This window comes from Thamnophis sirtalis, unplaced genomic scaffold (assembly GCF_051295495.1).
Source record: "Thamnophis sirtalis isolate CommonGarterSnake01/CBP01778 unplaced genomic scaffold, rThaSir2_p1.2 scaffold_8, whole genome shotgun sequence".
NCBI lineage: Eukaryota > Metazoa > Chordata > Lepidosauria > Squamata > Natricidae > Thamnophis > Thamnophis sirtalis.
The window spans coordinates 51,881,650-51,893,093 of NW_028261388.1; the positions used below are offsets into that span (position 1 = coordinate 51,881,650).

An 11,444-nucleotide genomic window follows, 5' to 3' on the forward strand; every position below is an offset into this window, starting at 1 on the left:
TATGAACCAGTTTTCATAGACTCACTATGTAAAATATTTGCAGATTTTTCATGGTACATGGTTTCCATTCCAGTTACACCAAACTTTACTTTTTTTTTTCAGCTGGCGAACCATTATCGATCACTTACTAACACATGAAAAAACTATGTTTAAAGATTTGATGAGTAAGAATTTTCTCATAATTGTTACCTACTAACTGCTAGAAAATATAGAATACAAATAGAGAATTGAAAAACCACAAAGCCTATTTATTTGTTCATTTATTAGATTTTATATAATGGTAGTACCAAAGTTTTTGTCTATTTACATTCAGAAAAAGATGAAAACTAAATGCCACTAACAATATAAAGCACAAATGAAGTTAATAGCTTGGACCAGTGACGTGAGGTGAGGTTTATGGCAGGTGAGGCAAAAAGAAAGAAAGCAGCTTTTGGCCGCCCCGCAAGGCAAAAGCCGAAAGAAAGCACTCCGCTGCTTCTGTCTGACATAGAGGTGTCCTGCGCCCCGCAGCTATGTCCGACCCAGCTGCGGGGCGCGGGGCGCCTCTATGTCAGACAGAAGCGGTGGGGCTTTAAAGCCCCGGCGCTGTGTCCGCCATAGAGGCTTTTGGATGTCCTGCCGCTGTGTCCACCATAGAGGCTTTTCGACGCCCTGCTGCTGTGTCCGCCATAGTGGCTTTTGGACGCCCTGCCGCTGTGTCCGCCATAGAGGCTTTTGGATGCCCTGCCCCCGTGTCCGCCATAGAGGCTTTTGGATGCCCTGGCGCTGTGTCTGCCATAGATGCAGGACACGTACCGCCTCTATGGCGGACACAGCGCCGGGGCTTTTGACGTCCAAAATCCCTGGCGCTATGTCCATCATAGAGGCTTTTGGATGCCCCGGCGCTGTGTCCGCCATAGAGGAAAAACTTCCTTAGACCAACGGAAGACTTTAAAAGCAGAGAGGACCTATGGAAAGCTTCAAAGAATCAATGCTGGATGGAACCAAAGCCGTCCTGCCGCCCCAGCGCTAGAGGCAAAAGCCGCCCTGCCACTATGTCCAAAAGCCCTAGCCTGCTACTGTGTCCAAAAGCCCTACTGCTATGTCCAAAAGCCCTGCCGCTATGTCCGACATAAAAAAAAGTGCCAGCCTACGCGCCACACACACACACACATACACACATTACTTACAATAATACAATTACTTACAAATTACATTAATTTTGAATTTGTCCCTCTGACCCACATACCTTTTCCAGCTGTTTCACAGAGGATTTCAACTCTGCTCTTGTCTGCCATGATGAAAATGTAAAAATGTAAAAAGAAAAAGGCAAGAGGTCAGGCTGGGTTAGCTGCTGCCAGAGTCTCCAATGGATGACTGCTTAACTGTTTAAAAAAAGCCTCTAAAAAAGTGCCCTCTACAGGAGGAGGCAAGAGAACCACGTGCCTCATCTACATAAGGAATTTTTCAGCTTTTAACCCTTGCTTAACTCTGCTCGAGTGATCATAAAGATAGACTAAATGAGGCACGTGGTTCTCTCGCCTCCTGTAGAGGGCACTTTCTTTAGAGGCTTTTTTAAACAGTTAAGCACTAAGCAGAGTCATCCACTGTGACTCTGGCAGCAACTACTTCAGCCTTTTTCCTTTTAATTTTTTTTTTTTCTTTTCATGGTGACAGTGGTGAGGCCCTGCCTCCCCTGACTGCACGTCACTGGCTTGGACAGTATACTTTTTAAGACATTGAAAAAGTTAAACTTTTTAGTTAGGACCATAACTGTAAAGGTTAGTAGGAACACAACTCATTGTTGGGTGTACGAGTGGCTGCAGTAGCAGTAGCTAGAAATATTTCAGTTATATTGTTAAGTTTAGAGAAAAATAATTCTACTTTGCTGGTCATCAGTTAGAAATATATGAAGTTCTACAAATGTCACTAGATTGGTATCATAATAGCTGATCTTTAAACACTGACTGTAGTTGGTCTGACAGTTTAATACAAGGTGTGAACACTTACTTCAAGAGGACAAGTAGCATTTAAAGGGCAGTATAATACCATATGATTCATATGCTTCTATTATAATTTTGCTCCTTGTACCAGCTAAGACAACTCTTGGGATAGATATTAACATTCATTTTCTTTATTATAGATATGCAGAGTAGTTCCTTAAAACTTTTTCCAAGTTTGGAACAAAAGGCAATGCTGTTAAAGCGTCAAGCCTTTGCTATTTTCAGTGGTGAAATTGATCAGTATCATCTTTATCTTCCTTTGATACAAGGTGAGTAATAATTTGTTTATGTTATAAAGGATGTGATATAACTTATAACATTAACCAAAAAGGATAAAATAATTTTTAGAGTGAAGTTGAAAAAGGCTATGAGCGGCAGTTTCTGTATATGTGGCTGTGGAAGTGTGGAATTGTGCAGAGACAACTCAATGAAATCCAGTTTGACACCTGTGTTTTAGAGTAAAACAGTTTTTTCCAACTTGATGCTTTTTGATAAATGCCATTTTCACTCACATTATCCTCCTAGTCATTATGGTAAGTACAACATGTCTTGTAAACAGGAATTACCAAAAATGTCATTGGATGTCCTGATATTATCCCCAGATTCAAAATCCACTAATTAGGAAAGTATCAAATCAAGATTCTACTTTATTCACACAAATAGACAGATATACAGGTAGTCCTCAACTTAATAACAGTTCATTTAATAACTGTTCAAAGTTACAATGGCACTGAAAAAATTGATTTATGACCGTTTTTCACAGATGACATTTCCAGCATTCCCATGATCATGTGATCAAAATTCAGATCCTAAGCAACTGGTTCATACTTATGACTGTTGCTGTGTCCCAAGATCATGTGATCAGCTTTTGCAACCTTCTGACAAGCAAAGCCAATAGAGAAGCACAATTCACTTAACAACTGGGTTACTAACTTATCAACTGCAGTGATTCACTTAACAACTGAAACAAGAAAGATTGTAAAATGGGCCAAAATTCACTTAATATTTCATTGAGCAACAGAAACTTTGGGCTCAATTGTGGTCGTAAGTTAAGGACTACCTATATTCATTATTCTCCATAATTAAAAAGGAGAGTAAGTACTCTATCTATTAGAGTAAGGGAGATGAATGACCTTTGTGGTTCTACAGTAGGAGGGGCTAACCACACTCAATTCACTACTGACTTAACATTATATTAGTTAAATTGTAGAGTCATGGCCATGACTCAATAAATATTGGAACTTTTGTTTGTGGATCACTTGGCAACCCCACAACATCATCTGAGCCTTTCATTGAGATAGAAAAAATAAACTTTGTTTGACAGGTATAGGTAGGCAAAAATGTGGGTGGGAATGACAAAGCAGTAATCATGAAGCCAAACCATAACTCACACAACTTCCGGAGACATGGGCATGTAAAGGCAAAACCTGTGTAACTTCCGTATACTCATCTCATCTCATTTTGAAGAAATCTTTGCTTCCTCTGGATTACTATGCCCCTGGTGCTCTAGTTTTGCTTATACAACGCAGCATCAATTTGAGTCTCTAAACTCACTTATAACATCAGTTTTGTTGACATACTCACTGTCAACTCTATTCACAATTCAGTCTTTATCTTAGCCAGAGGGAGTTTTGATTTTAAAAAGTTTCAATGCTTGTTTGAAGAGAAAGGAAATATATACACTAAATCTGTGATGGTGAACCTATGGCAAGCGTGCCGGAAGTGGCACACAGAGCCTTCTCTCCAGGCACACGAGCTGTCGTCTGTTGCTCTGGCTTCTAGCGCATCAGCCAGCTGGTCTTCACACACGTGGGAACGCCGGAAACCTGAAGAGCAGCACACACCGGGAAAATGATCTTTCCGTTTCCACACATGCACACTGGTCAACTGCACGCATGTGCACCATAAATTGGAAGACCGGGTGGTCATGGTGCACATACATGCCAGAAAATGGAAGATCATCAGCATGCTCTTCCAGTTTCTGGCATACGCTCATGTGCGCATGCTCCTGTTTCGTCACAGAGAGCCGAAAAGGTTCACCAACACTACACTACACTAATAAATCAGAATGATGGTAACCAAACCACTTACATTTCAGTACTTTTCTATTTCAGTACACTTACTGGTATTGTTGTTTATAAGTACTAAGTTTTCATACTTGAGTTTTAAGCCATCATGAGTTAAGAAAGTCAGCAGCATATAAAATAGATTACACTATTAATTTACCCTCTTTCTTTCTTTCTCTGTTGTAATTTTTTTTTCTAAGAGCGACTGACTGAAAACCTACGTGTTGGACACACTTCTTCAGTAGGTGCCCAGATGTTCCTTTTTTTCAGGGTACTTTTATTGAGAATTTCCCCTCAACACCTAACCTCTTTATGGCCAATCATGGTGACAGAACTGGTAAGAGTAATAATTAATAGCAGAATAATAATAATAGAATGAGTGATATTTTAAAGAAATAAATATTTACCAATACATTTTTCTCTTTTCTCTTCCATTTCCCTGATTATACAGATTCAAACATTTATACAGTTAGAGGAAGATCTAACAGATGAACCAGCAAAGTAAGTTTTTTTTTTCTAATACACTTAACAAAGAAAAACAAAAAATAATAAGATGAGCAATCTGATAGTTAATGGTATGCTGAAGATTGTTACTGGAAATAGTTCTATTATTTTAGGATTAAACTACAGTTCAGCAGTAGTAAAATACAGGCCATGCAGAGGAATAATATACCACAGAAAAAAACAATGTCTAATGCTCAGTTTCTGGATCAAAATTTTAGACTTCATTAACAATATCTATAGACTATGCAAAAGAGACAGTCACCCAGCCCAAAAAGGAACAAAAAGATTCAAGCACTTTTTCACCAGAAATCACCACCCAGATCATCATAGACAGTGGTGGGTTTTACTACTGGTTTGCGCATGCGCAGAAGCATCCTGGTGGGTGGGCAGAGCCTCCCGCCACCGCCACTACCAGTTCGGCCAAACCGGGAGCAATCCACCTCTGATCATAGATTAACTCCAAGGTTAACATCAAAAACAATCAAGTAACAATACCCCAATCAAGAAACTGCCAATTAGCCAACAGTAAACAGTCCAATCAAAGAATCTCTAAGATCACCCCCACCAACACTGACAGGACAAGACCCCAGAAACTGACAGCAAACCACACTCTTACTAGCACTGATGATGCTGGATAATGAAACATCTGCAAGAAAACAAGCAAGCTCAGAGAGCATCAAGGACCCTTCATGTCAACCCTGAGCTACAAATATTCTCCTTTATTAGTGCAAGAAATCTTTTTGAAAAGCTGCTGTCATGCAACCGTCAGGGCTAGTAGAACAATTCTGTTTCTAGCCCTCTTGAAATTACATGGAATATAATACCCATTTTGGTGGCTGGTTTGGAAAAGAAAGGAATGTTAAATTTAAAATAGAAATGGTAAATTTTATAATGGAAATTTCTTAGCTGTTTTAGCTAAGTTCCAATAAAATTAACTCTCAGCAATTTCTTCTTTTTGAAATTCCAGGTGCATTTGTATTTGTACTCTTGTATGAAAAGGTTTAATTAATTGTTAAGTGTTCACATTTTTTTTAAAAAGTCACCAGGTCTGTTCTTCAGTCTTTGATATTACCTTTTATGATTCTCACAGAAACAACAAAAAAATGAGCAGACAGAAAGCATCATCAAATGGCAATGCTCGGTTACATGGAGACATACACCAAAATGAATTAACCTTGTATTTATCAGCCTGTAAATTCTTAGACACAGCACTTTCTTTTCCATCTGACAAGATGCAGTTGTTTCAAATGTAAGTGTTATATTTTTATTCTTAGCAAAATTGTAGAGTATTTGGAGATGATCTCAACATGATCTGATTGCATCTCTCTTTCTATTGCATAGCTATGCCACTCCATTAGTTTATTAAATCTAAGATTTTCTCTCACTTCCAGAATCTGGTGAAACCTGTTACCTTAAATATGTATTTAAATGCATTAAAAATACAGATTATATTGCAAAAAAAAAATCAGTTAAACTCAAATATAGTTATAAAAAGGTTAAAAATAACAAATATGTAATGTAGCAATAGATGTAGCAATAAAGTAGTATTTTTTCCTCTTCAGGTTTTTAGAAGAAAATTTCTGGTTTAAGAAAATGAAGGCAAAAATGGCAAAAATGACAAAAGTAACAAACATATGTAGGCAAATTTAAACAGCATTTAGGTTTAAAGACTTTGTGCTGTGGAGCAAATGAGATAACCAGCATTTTAGAACTGGATAATTTTTTCTGTTAATGGACATGATAAAAAAATAAAGAGTATGTTAGATTTCATATCTTACATAATGTTTGTTTTTAGGTATAGGTGGGCCTTTGTTCCAGAGGTGGACATGCAGAGTTTCAGCACAGTTTCAGATGTAATGGAAAGTCACCAGGAATGCAAGCCTCATGTTGCTAGAATCATGGATTTATTGAAGCTAAAATATGGGGCAAGTACTATCTTTATTAAATGTCTTTCTTATCCTGAAACTCCATAGTTTCCTTATCAAATAATATTTGTAAATCAATATTTATGCTGCTCAGATGAACCCAAGACAGTTTGAACAATATTCTCATGAACAGAGCTTTTCAATTCAGCAACATTGCTCAGCAACATTTGTATATATTTTGGAAGGCAAAGTCTAGTAATCCTTCTATGGGATCCAATTCAAGTTAATTAACTAGTACATGATACAGTTAACATAGTGCATGTCCAATTCATATAAAATAAGCAAAGTTATTCATACTTAATGCAAAATAAACATATTTTGCACATTTTGAAGCATCAGTTTATATTGGAGAAAATATGGATTGTGCTACTTTGGATAATATTTTAACAAGACAGAGTAAGAAAACACTTTTATTTTATTCTGTTGTTTTCTAAAATTTGCATATCTATTACTGTGGAAATGTATTTAACATTTCTACATACCTATCTCAGGTTGTTGTGGGCCACACAGATTGCTTACACATTAGATCTGTTTGTGATCTCAGATTGAGTGTAGCATAAACTGTGGTTTATCCAACTTCATTCTTACTTCCACTACTTGGTTTTTCCTGTAATTGTGGAACATGCTTCTAAATACATACTTCTTGTGAAATCTCTCGTCATCCTACAATGTGTTGAATCTCAAAAATATGGAAAATATTATCTATAACATAAAATAGACTCTTGAAAATGTCTATGATCAAGCAAAAATAGTGTGTATATGTATGTATGTATATTAAATACTTTACATTAAATTGATATTAAATACTTCCATGCAAATGCATATTAACAATTCATTTTTATTTATTTTTTTAGGAACAAAATATCAGCGATGAACCAACAAAAAATTGTGATTTTCCTCTTTTGGATATTCATTCTGTATCAAATATCACACAATTAATTCCATTCTTTAATACGTTAAACTCTGCTTTTAAAACTCAAAGTGGCAGATTACTAAATACATGCAATTCCAAGTCTTTTAAAAACACCTATCCCACCAGCAGTGGAACAAGAATTTTGAAGCTGTTGGAAGAATATGTTGAGCATGATTTTATAGATAATATGGAATCATTGTAAGATATCTGTTCGGTTCTTATAATCATCAGGTTTCATTTTGCTAAAATGTGAAATGCTTGAAGTAACATGCAACTTTCCCTTGCTTTACCAAAACAAATTAGCTTAAATTAAAATGAAGAATCATTATTTTTCAATTAAAATAATAGTTTAATTGAGATGCTTGTTTATGAATGCAGATTTGACTTTCAATGTAAAAAAAAACCTCTTCTATCAGAAAATACAACAGTCTATATTTCTCAAAAGATAAATTCTTCTAAAGTCAATTTAATTCTGCTCTAACCAAGTTCTGCATAGCAACTTATTAAAACAAATTAGCAGTTAAACTCATGTTTTTCTGACCCCAAAGTCAGAAAACACATTTGCAAGATTGATCAGCCCTAGGTGGACCTTGCAAGAAAATCAATTCCACAGAATAGTAAAACTTTCTACTTTTATTGAGATTAGCTATAATGGCGGAATCTTGCCAGTTAGATTGTTTTGTGAATTAGTTTGCCTGAGGTGCTTCAAAACATTGTCTTATTCTTGCCTTAATAATTCTTCAACTCATTTAGGCTAGACAACAGATCATGCGTAAGTTCCAGCAAGGTCATCCTTACTCTCTATAGGTAGTTGACTCATAGCCTGTGGATCCCATGAAATTCCCTCTATCCTATATCAACCCCACATTGCCATAATCCTTTCCAATTCAGTGTTAGGCCTATGACTGTAAGCAAAAACAAATTTTCTAACAAGTAAGCTTCACCAAACTCAATGATACTTGCTATTTCAGTAAATATTTTTAAGATTTGTCTTTATGTTTCCATGAATTTTATGAATAACCATTCTAAAACTGGAGGGAAATTTTACTTGGAAGTTTTAACTAATTTAAAGCCATTGTTGCCTTTTACAGTTGGATAAAATGATACTTAATTGTAATAGGCCAATAAAAATATAAAAAATGTATATCTAAGAACTGTACAGTTCCTATAGACAAGTATATATGTATAGTATGTATAGATTATTATGCTGCATTTTAAGTACCTATTTCCAAACCTGTTCAGAGTTTTATGCTGAAACATTCTTGTGCAAAAAATGTAAATTTGCTGAAAGTATTATAGAGGCAGTCCTTGACTTGTGACCACTATTAAGCCTAAAATTTCTGTTGCTGAAACATTTGTTAAGTTAATTTTGCAACCTTTCTGGCCTCCCTTGTTAAGTGAATCATGAAGTTGTTAAGGGGGTAACATAGTTCTTAAGTGAACCTCGCTTCCCCATTGATTTTGCTCGTCAGGATCGCAAAAGGTAATAACATGATCCCGACACTGCAACCGTCGTAAATATGAGTTAGTTGCCAAATGTCTGAATTTTGATCACGTGACTGTGCTGCAATGGTTGTAAGTGTGAAAAACAGTCATAAATCACTTTTTTTCAGTATCGTAACTTTGAACAGTCTCTAAGCAAGCTGTTGTAAGTTGAGGACTACCTATGTAAGACTGGAAGCAAATCATTTTGTAGTTAAAGATTCTTTTTGAAAAAGAATGGCTCTTGTTCTAGGTAGGTTTTTGCACAGGATTTGCAATACATGAGGCTGAACCAAGGATAAGAAGATCAAAGATGCCATGCAAGTAGAAAAACATAGATAACAAAGCAAAGAATGTATATATTCAAAAACTATTATTCTGTTGTTTAAATGCTTTTAGTATTTAATTGTACTTTTTTAAATTCAGATTTTTTTTTATGTTACTGTCCTTTCTCCACCTGTGATGATTAGCACTTTGAGTTTCTCAAATAATATACACTGGGCAAAAAATAATGTGAATATTTCTGTTTCCCATTTAGGTAAACATTTAAATACATTTGCTGAATTTGTTAAATGTCAGATAATAGCACCTTTTTCATTTAGTTTTGCTTTTCATTAAATGTCCACCCAGAACTTAACACCTGATGTATGATGTAAAGAGGTACTTATTTTAATATTGTAAATTATTTGTGTATTTTGTAAACTTAAACAATATACTTTAATTAAACTTACTTTATCATTATGAATGTATACTTACGCCTTTCTAAATGTTTTTGATCAAAGTTATATGTTCCACTGTATAACAGATACTGCTGTATAATACTTTGTGTTTCCTGTCAGGTGGAAATTTAAACTTTTCCAAAATCTTTGACAATGTTGCTAGCTCTCAGGGAAAATAGACAGTCTTTGTTTCCAATGCCAGTTGTATCACAGGAGAATCTCACATGTTCCCTTGCTCTTTGTTTATTCTGAGGAAGCACAGCTAATATTAGCTGTTTTACAATACATATAATTCCCAAATCTAATTTAATTCTCTAAATTTGAAGTTTAGTATCCCAAATACATTGTAACTTATTCTTCCATTATATCCACCACAAAACCTACTTTCCCCCCCCTCTTCTGTTTTCTCCTCCACCCACTTTGAACTTAACTCAGGGGCTATATTTATGACTATAACTTTCAATTTCATTTGCCCTTAATTGTTTATTTAGGTAGATCACCTTTGCTATAAGATATATTGATTCTTGATGACTGCAGGAGGTCATTTGCTGCTACATTGTTTAATTTCATTCAATCTCACAAACAGTATATTGCCTTTGTTTCTTCAGGGCCCAAATATTTTCCCACATCCTGTCTAACAAAATGTATTTCAATTAATTGAAAGTATACCTGACCAATTGGATTTACCATCCTTGGGTCTCTATTATATTTCAGTAGATTTACTGTGCACAACTTGTAGCTGCACAGCAATGTGAGATTGATAGCACATTGAGAACCAGTTTGGTATAGTGATTAAAGCATCAGGCTAGAAAGCTGGAGCCCATGAATTATAATTCTGCCTTAGCCATGAAAGCCACCTGGGTGACCTTGGGCCAGTCACTCACACTCAGCCCAGCCCACCTCACTGGGTTGTTGTTGTTGGGAAAATGGGATGAGAAAGGTTGTGTTGGATACATTTGCTGCTTTGAGTTATTTGTAAAAATAAAAAGGAGGTTTTTTCCCCAAAAAAATTGAAATCAATATTGTCTGGTTTGGGAAATACTGCTATTATTGAAATGCATGTTTTCCAAGTAATCATGATATATATTAAGTTTTGATTTGATACTATTGTTTTAAAATGACTGATAACCGAGTATCTTAGACAATGACTTATGGCAAAAAGAAATGGGATGTAATTACATATTTAAAATGATTGGCAAAGGTGGAGCATTATGGTAAATAGGTGCTGTATAAAGTTGTAATTAATATTGAATGTAATTTTCATAGTCAATGTTATTTCAAAACACCTTGAACATTAAATGTTTGTTTCTACCACTTATATTCTTTATTTAGATTGGTCTTTCATACTGAATATATTATTTCTAAATCATAACCTTTTGAAACATCTACATACCTACAAAGAAACAGTTAAAAAATAAATCATTTGAAAAACAAAGTTTCAACTCTTGCAATTATTTTGATAATCTGTTAATCTTTTGGGGGATTTCATTTATCACTGAGCATATAACAGATACTTTGCTAGCATATATTGTATTATACAGATTCAATCTCTGAATCTAAGCACATGTACAGTTTCCATGGCAAGCCCCAGAGAGGTGAACCAGTCCATGACAAGCAGTGTAGGCAGGCAGCCCTATACAATGATGAGAGCCAAACAACCCTGGAATTGAGGGGTGGGCACCTTGAAATTACCACTTCCCACAAAGGGAATGGAATTGCCTTGATAGTCTAGCAGTTTGATGGAACAGGAAAATAGTTGTTTCTTTGAAACAATTGGAATTAAACATTTAAGGGTGCTCCAGGACATGATAGAATGCACGGAGCTGGTGTTCACCTCCATCTTACAGGGTGCT

The 11,444-nt window shown here is 35.6% G+C and overlaps 1 protein-coding gene across 1 annotated transcript in view; it reads left to right on the plus strand.

The window, feature by feature from the left end:
* DOP1B (DOP1 leucine zipper like protein B) overlaps window positions 1-10,909 on the plus strand; it is a 62,724-nt gene extending 51,815 nt beyond the window's left edge. Inside the window, exons 31-37 of the mRNA XM_087721639.1 lie at window positions 103-164; window positions 2,123-2,251; window positions 4,249-4,385; window positions 4,500-4,549; window positions 5,643-5,801; window positions 6,348-6,477; window positions 7,332-10,909. Coding sequence (XP_087577765.1) covers window positions 103-164; window positions 2,123-2,251; window positions 4,249-4,385; window positions 4,500-4,549; window positions 5,643-5,801; window positions 6,348-6,477; window positions 7,332-7,592 — 928 coding nt within the window. The 3' untranslated portion in view covers window positions 7,593-10,909. The remainder of the gene's footprint in view (window positions 1-102; window positions 165-2,122; window positions 2,252-4,248; window positions 4,386-4,499; window positions 4,550-5,642; window positions 5,802-6,347; window positions 6,478-7,331) is intronic.
* Window positions 10,910-11,444: the final 535 nt, after the last annotated feature.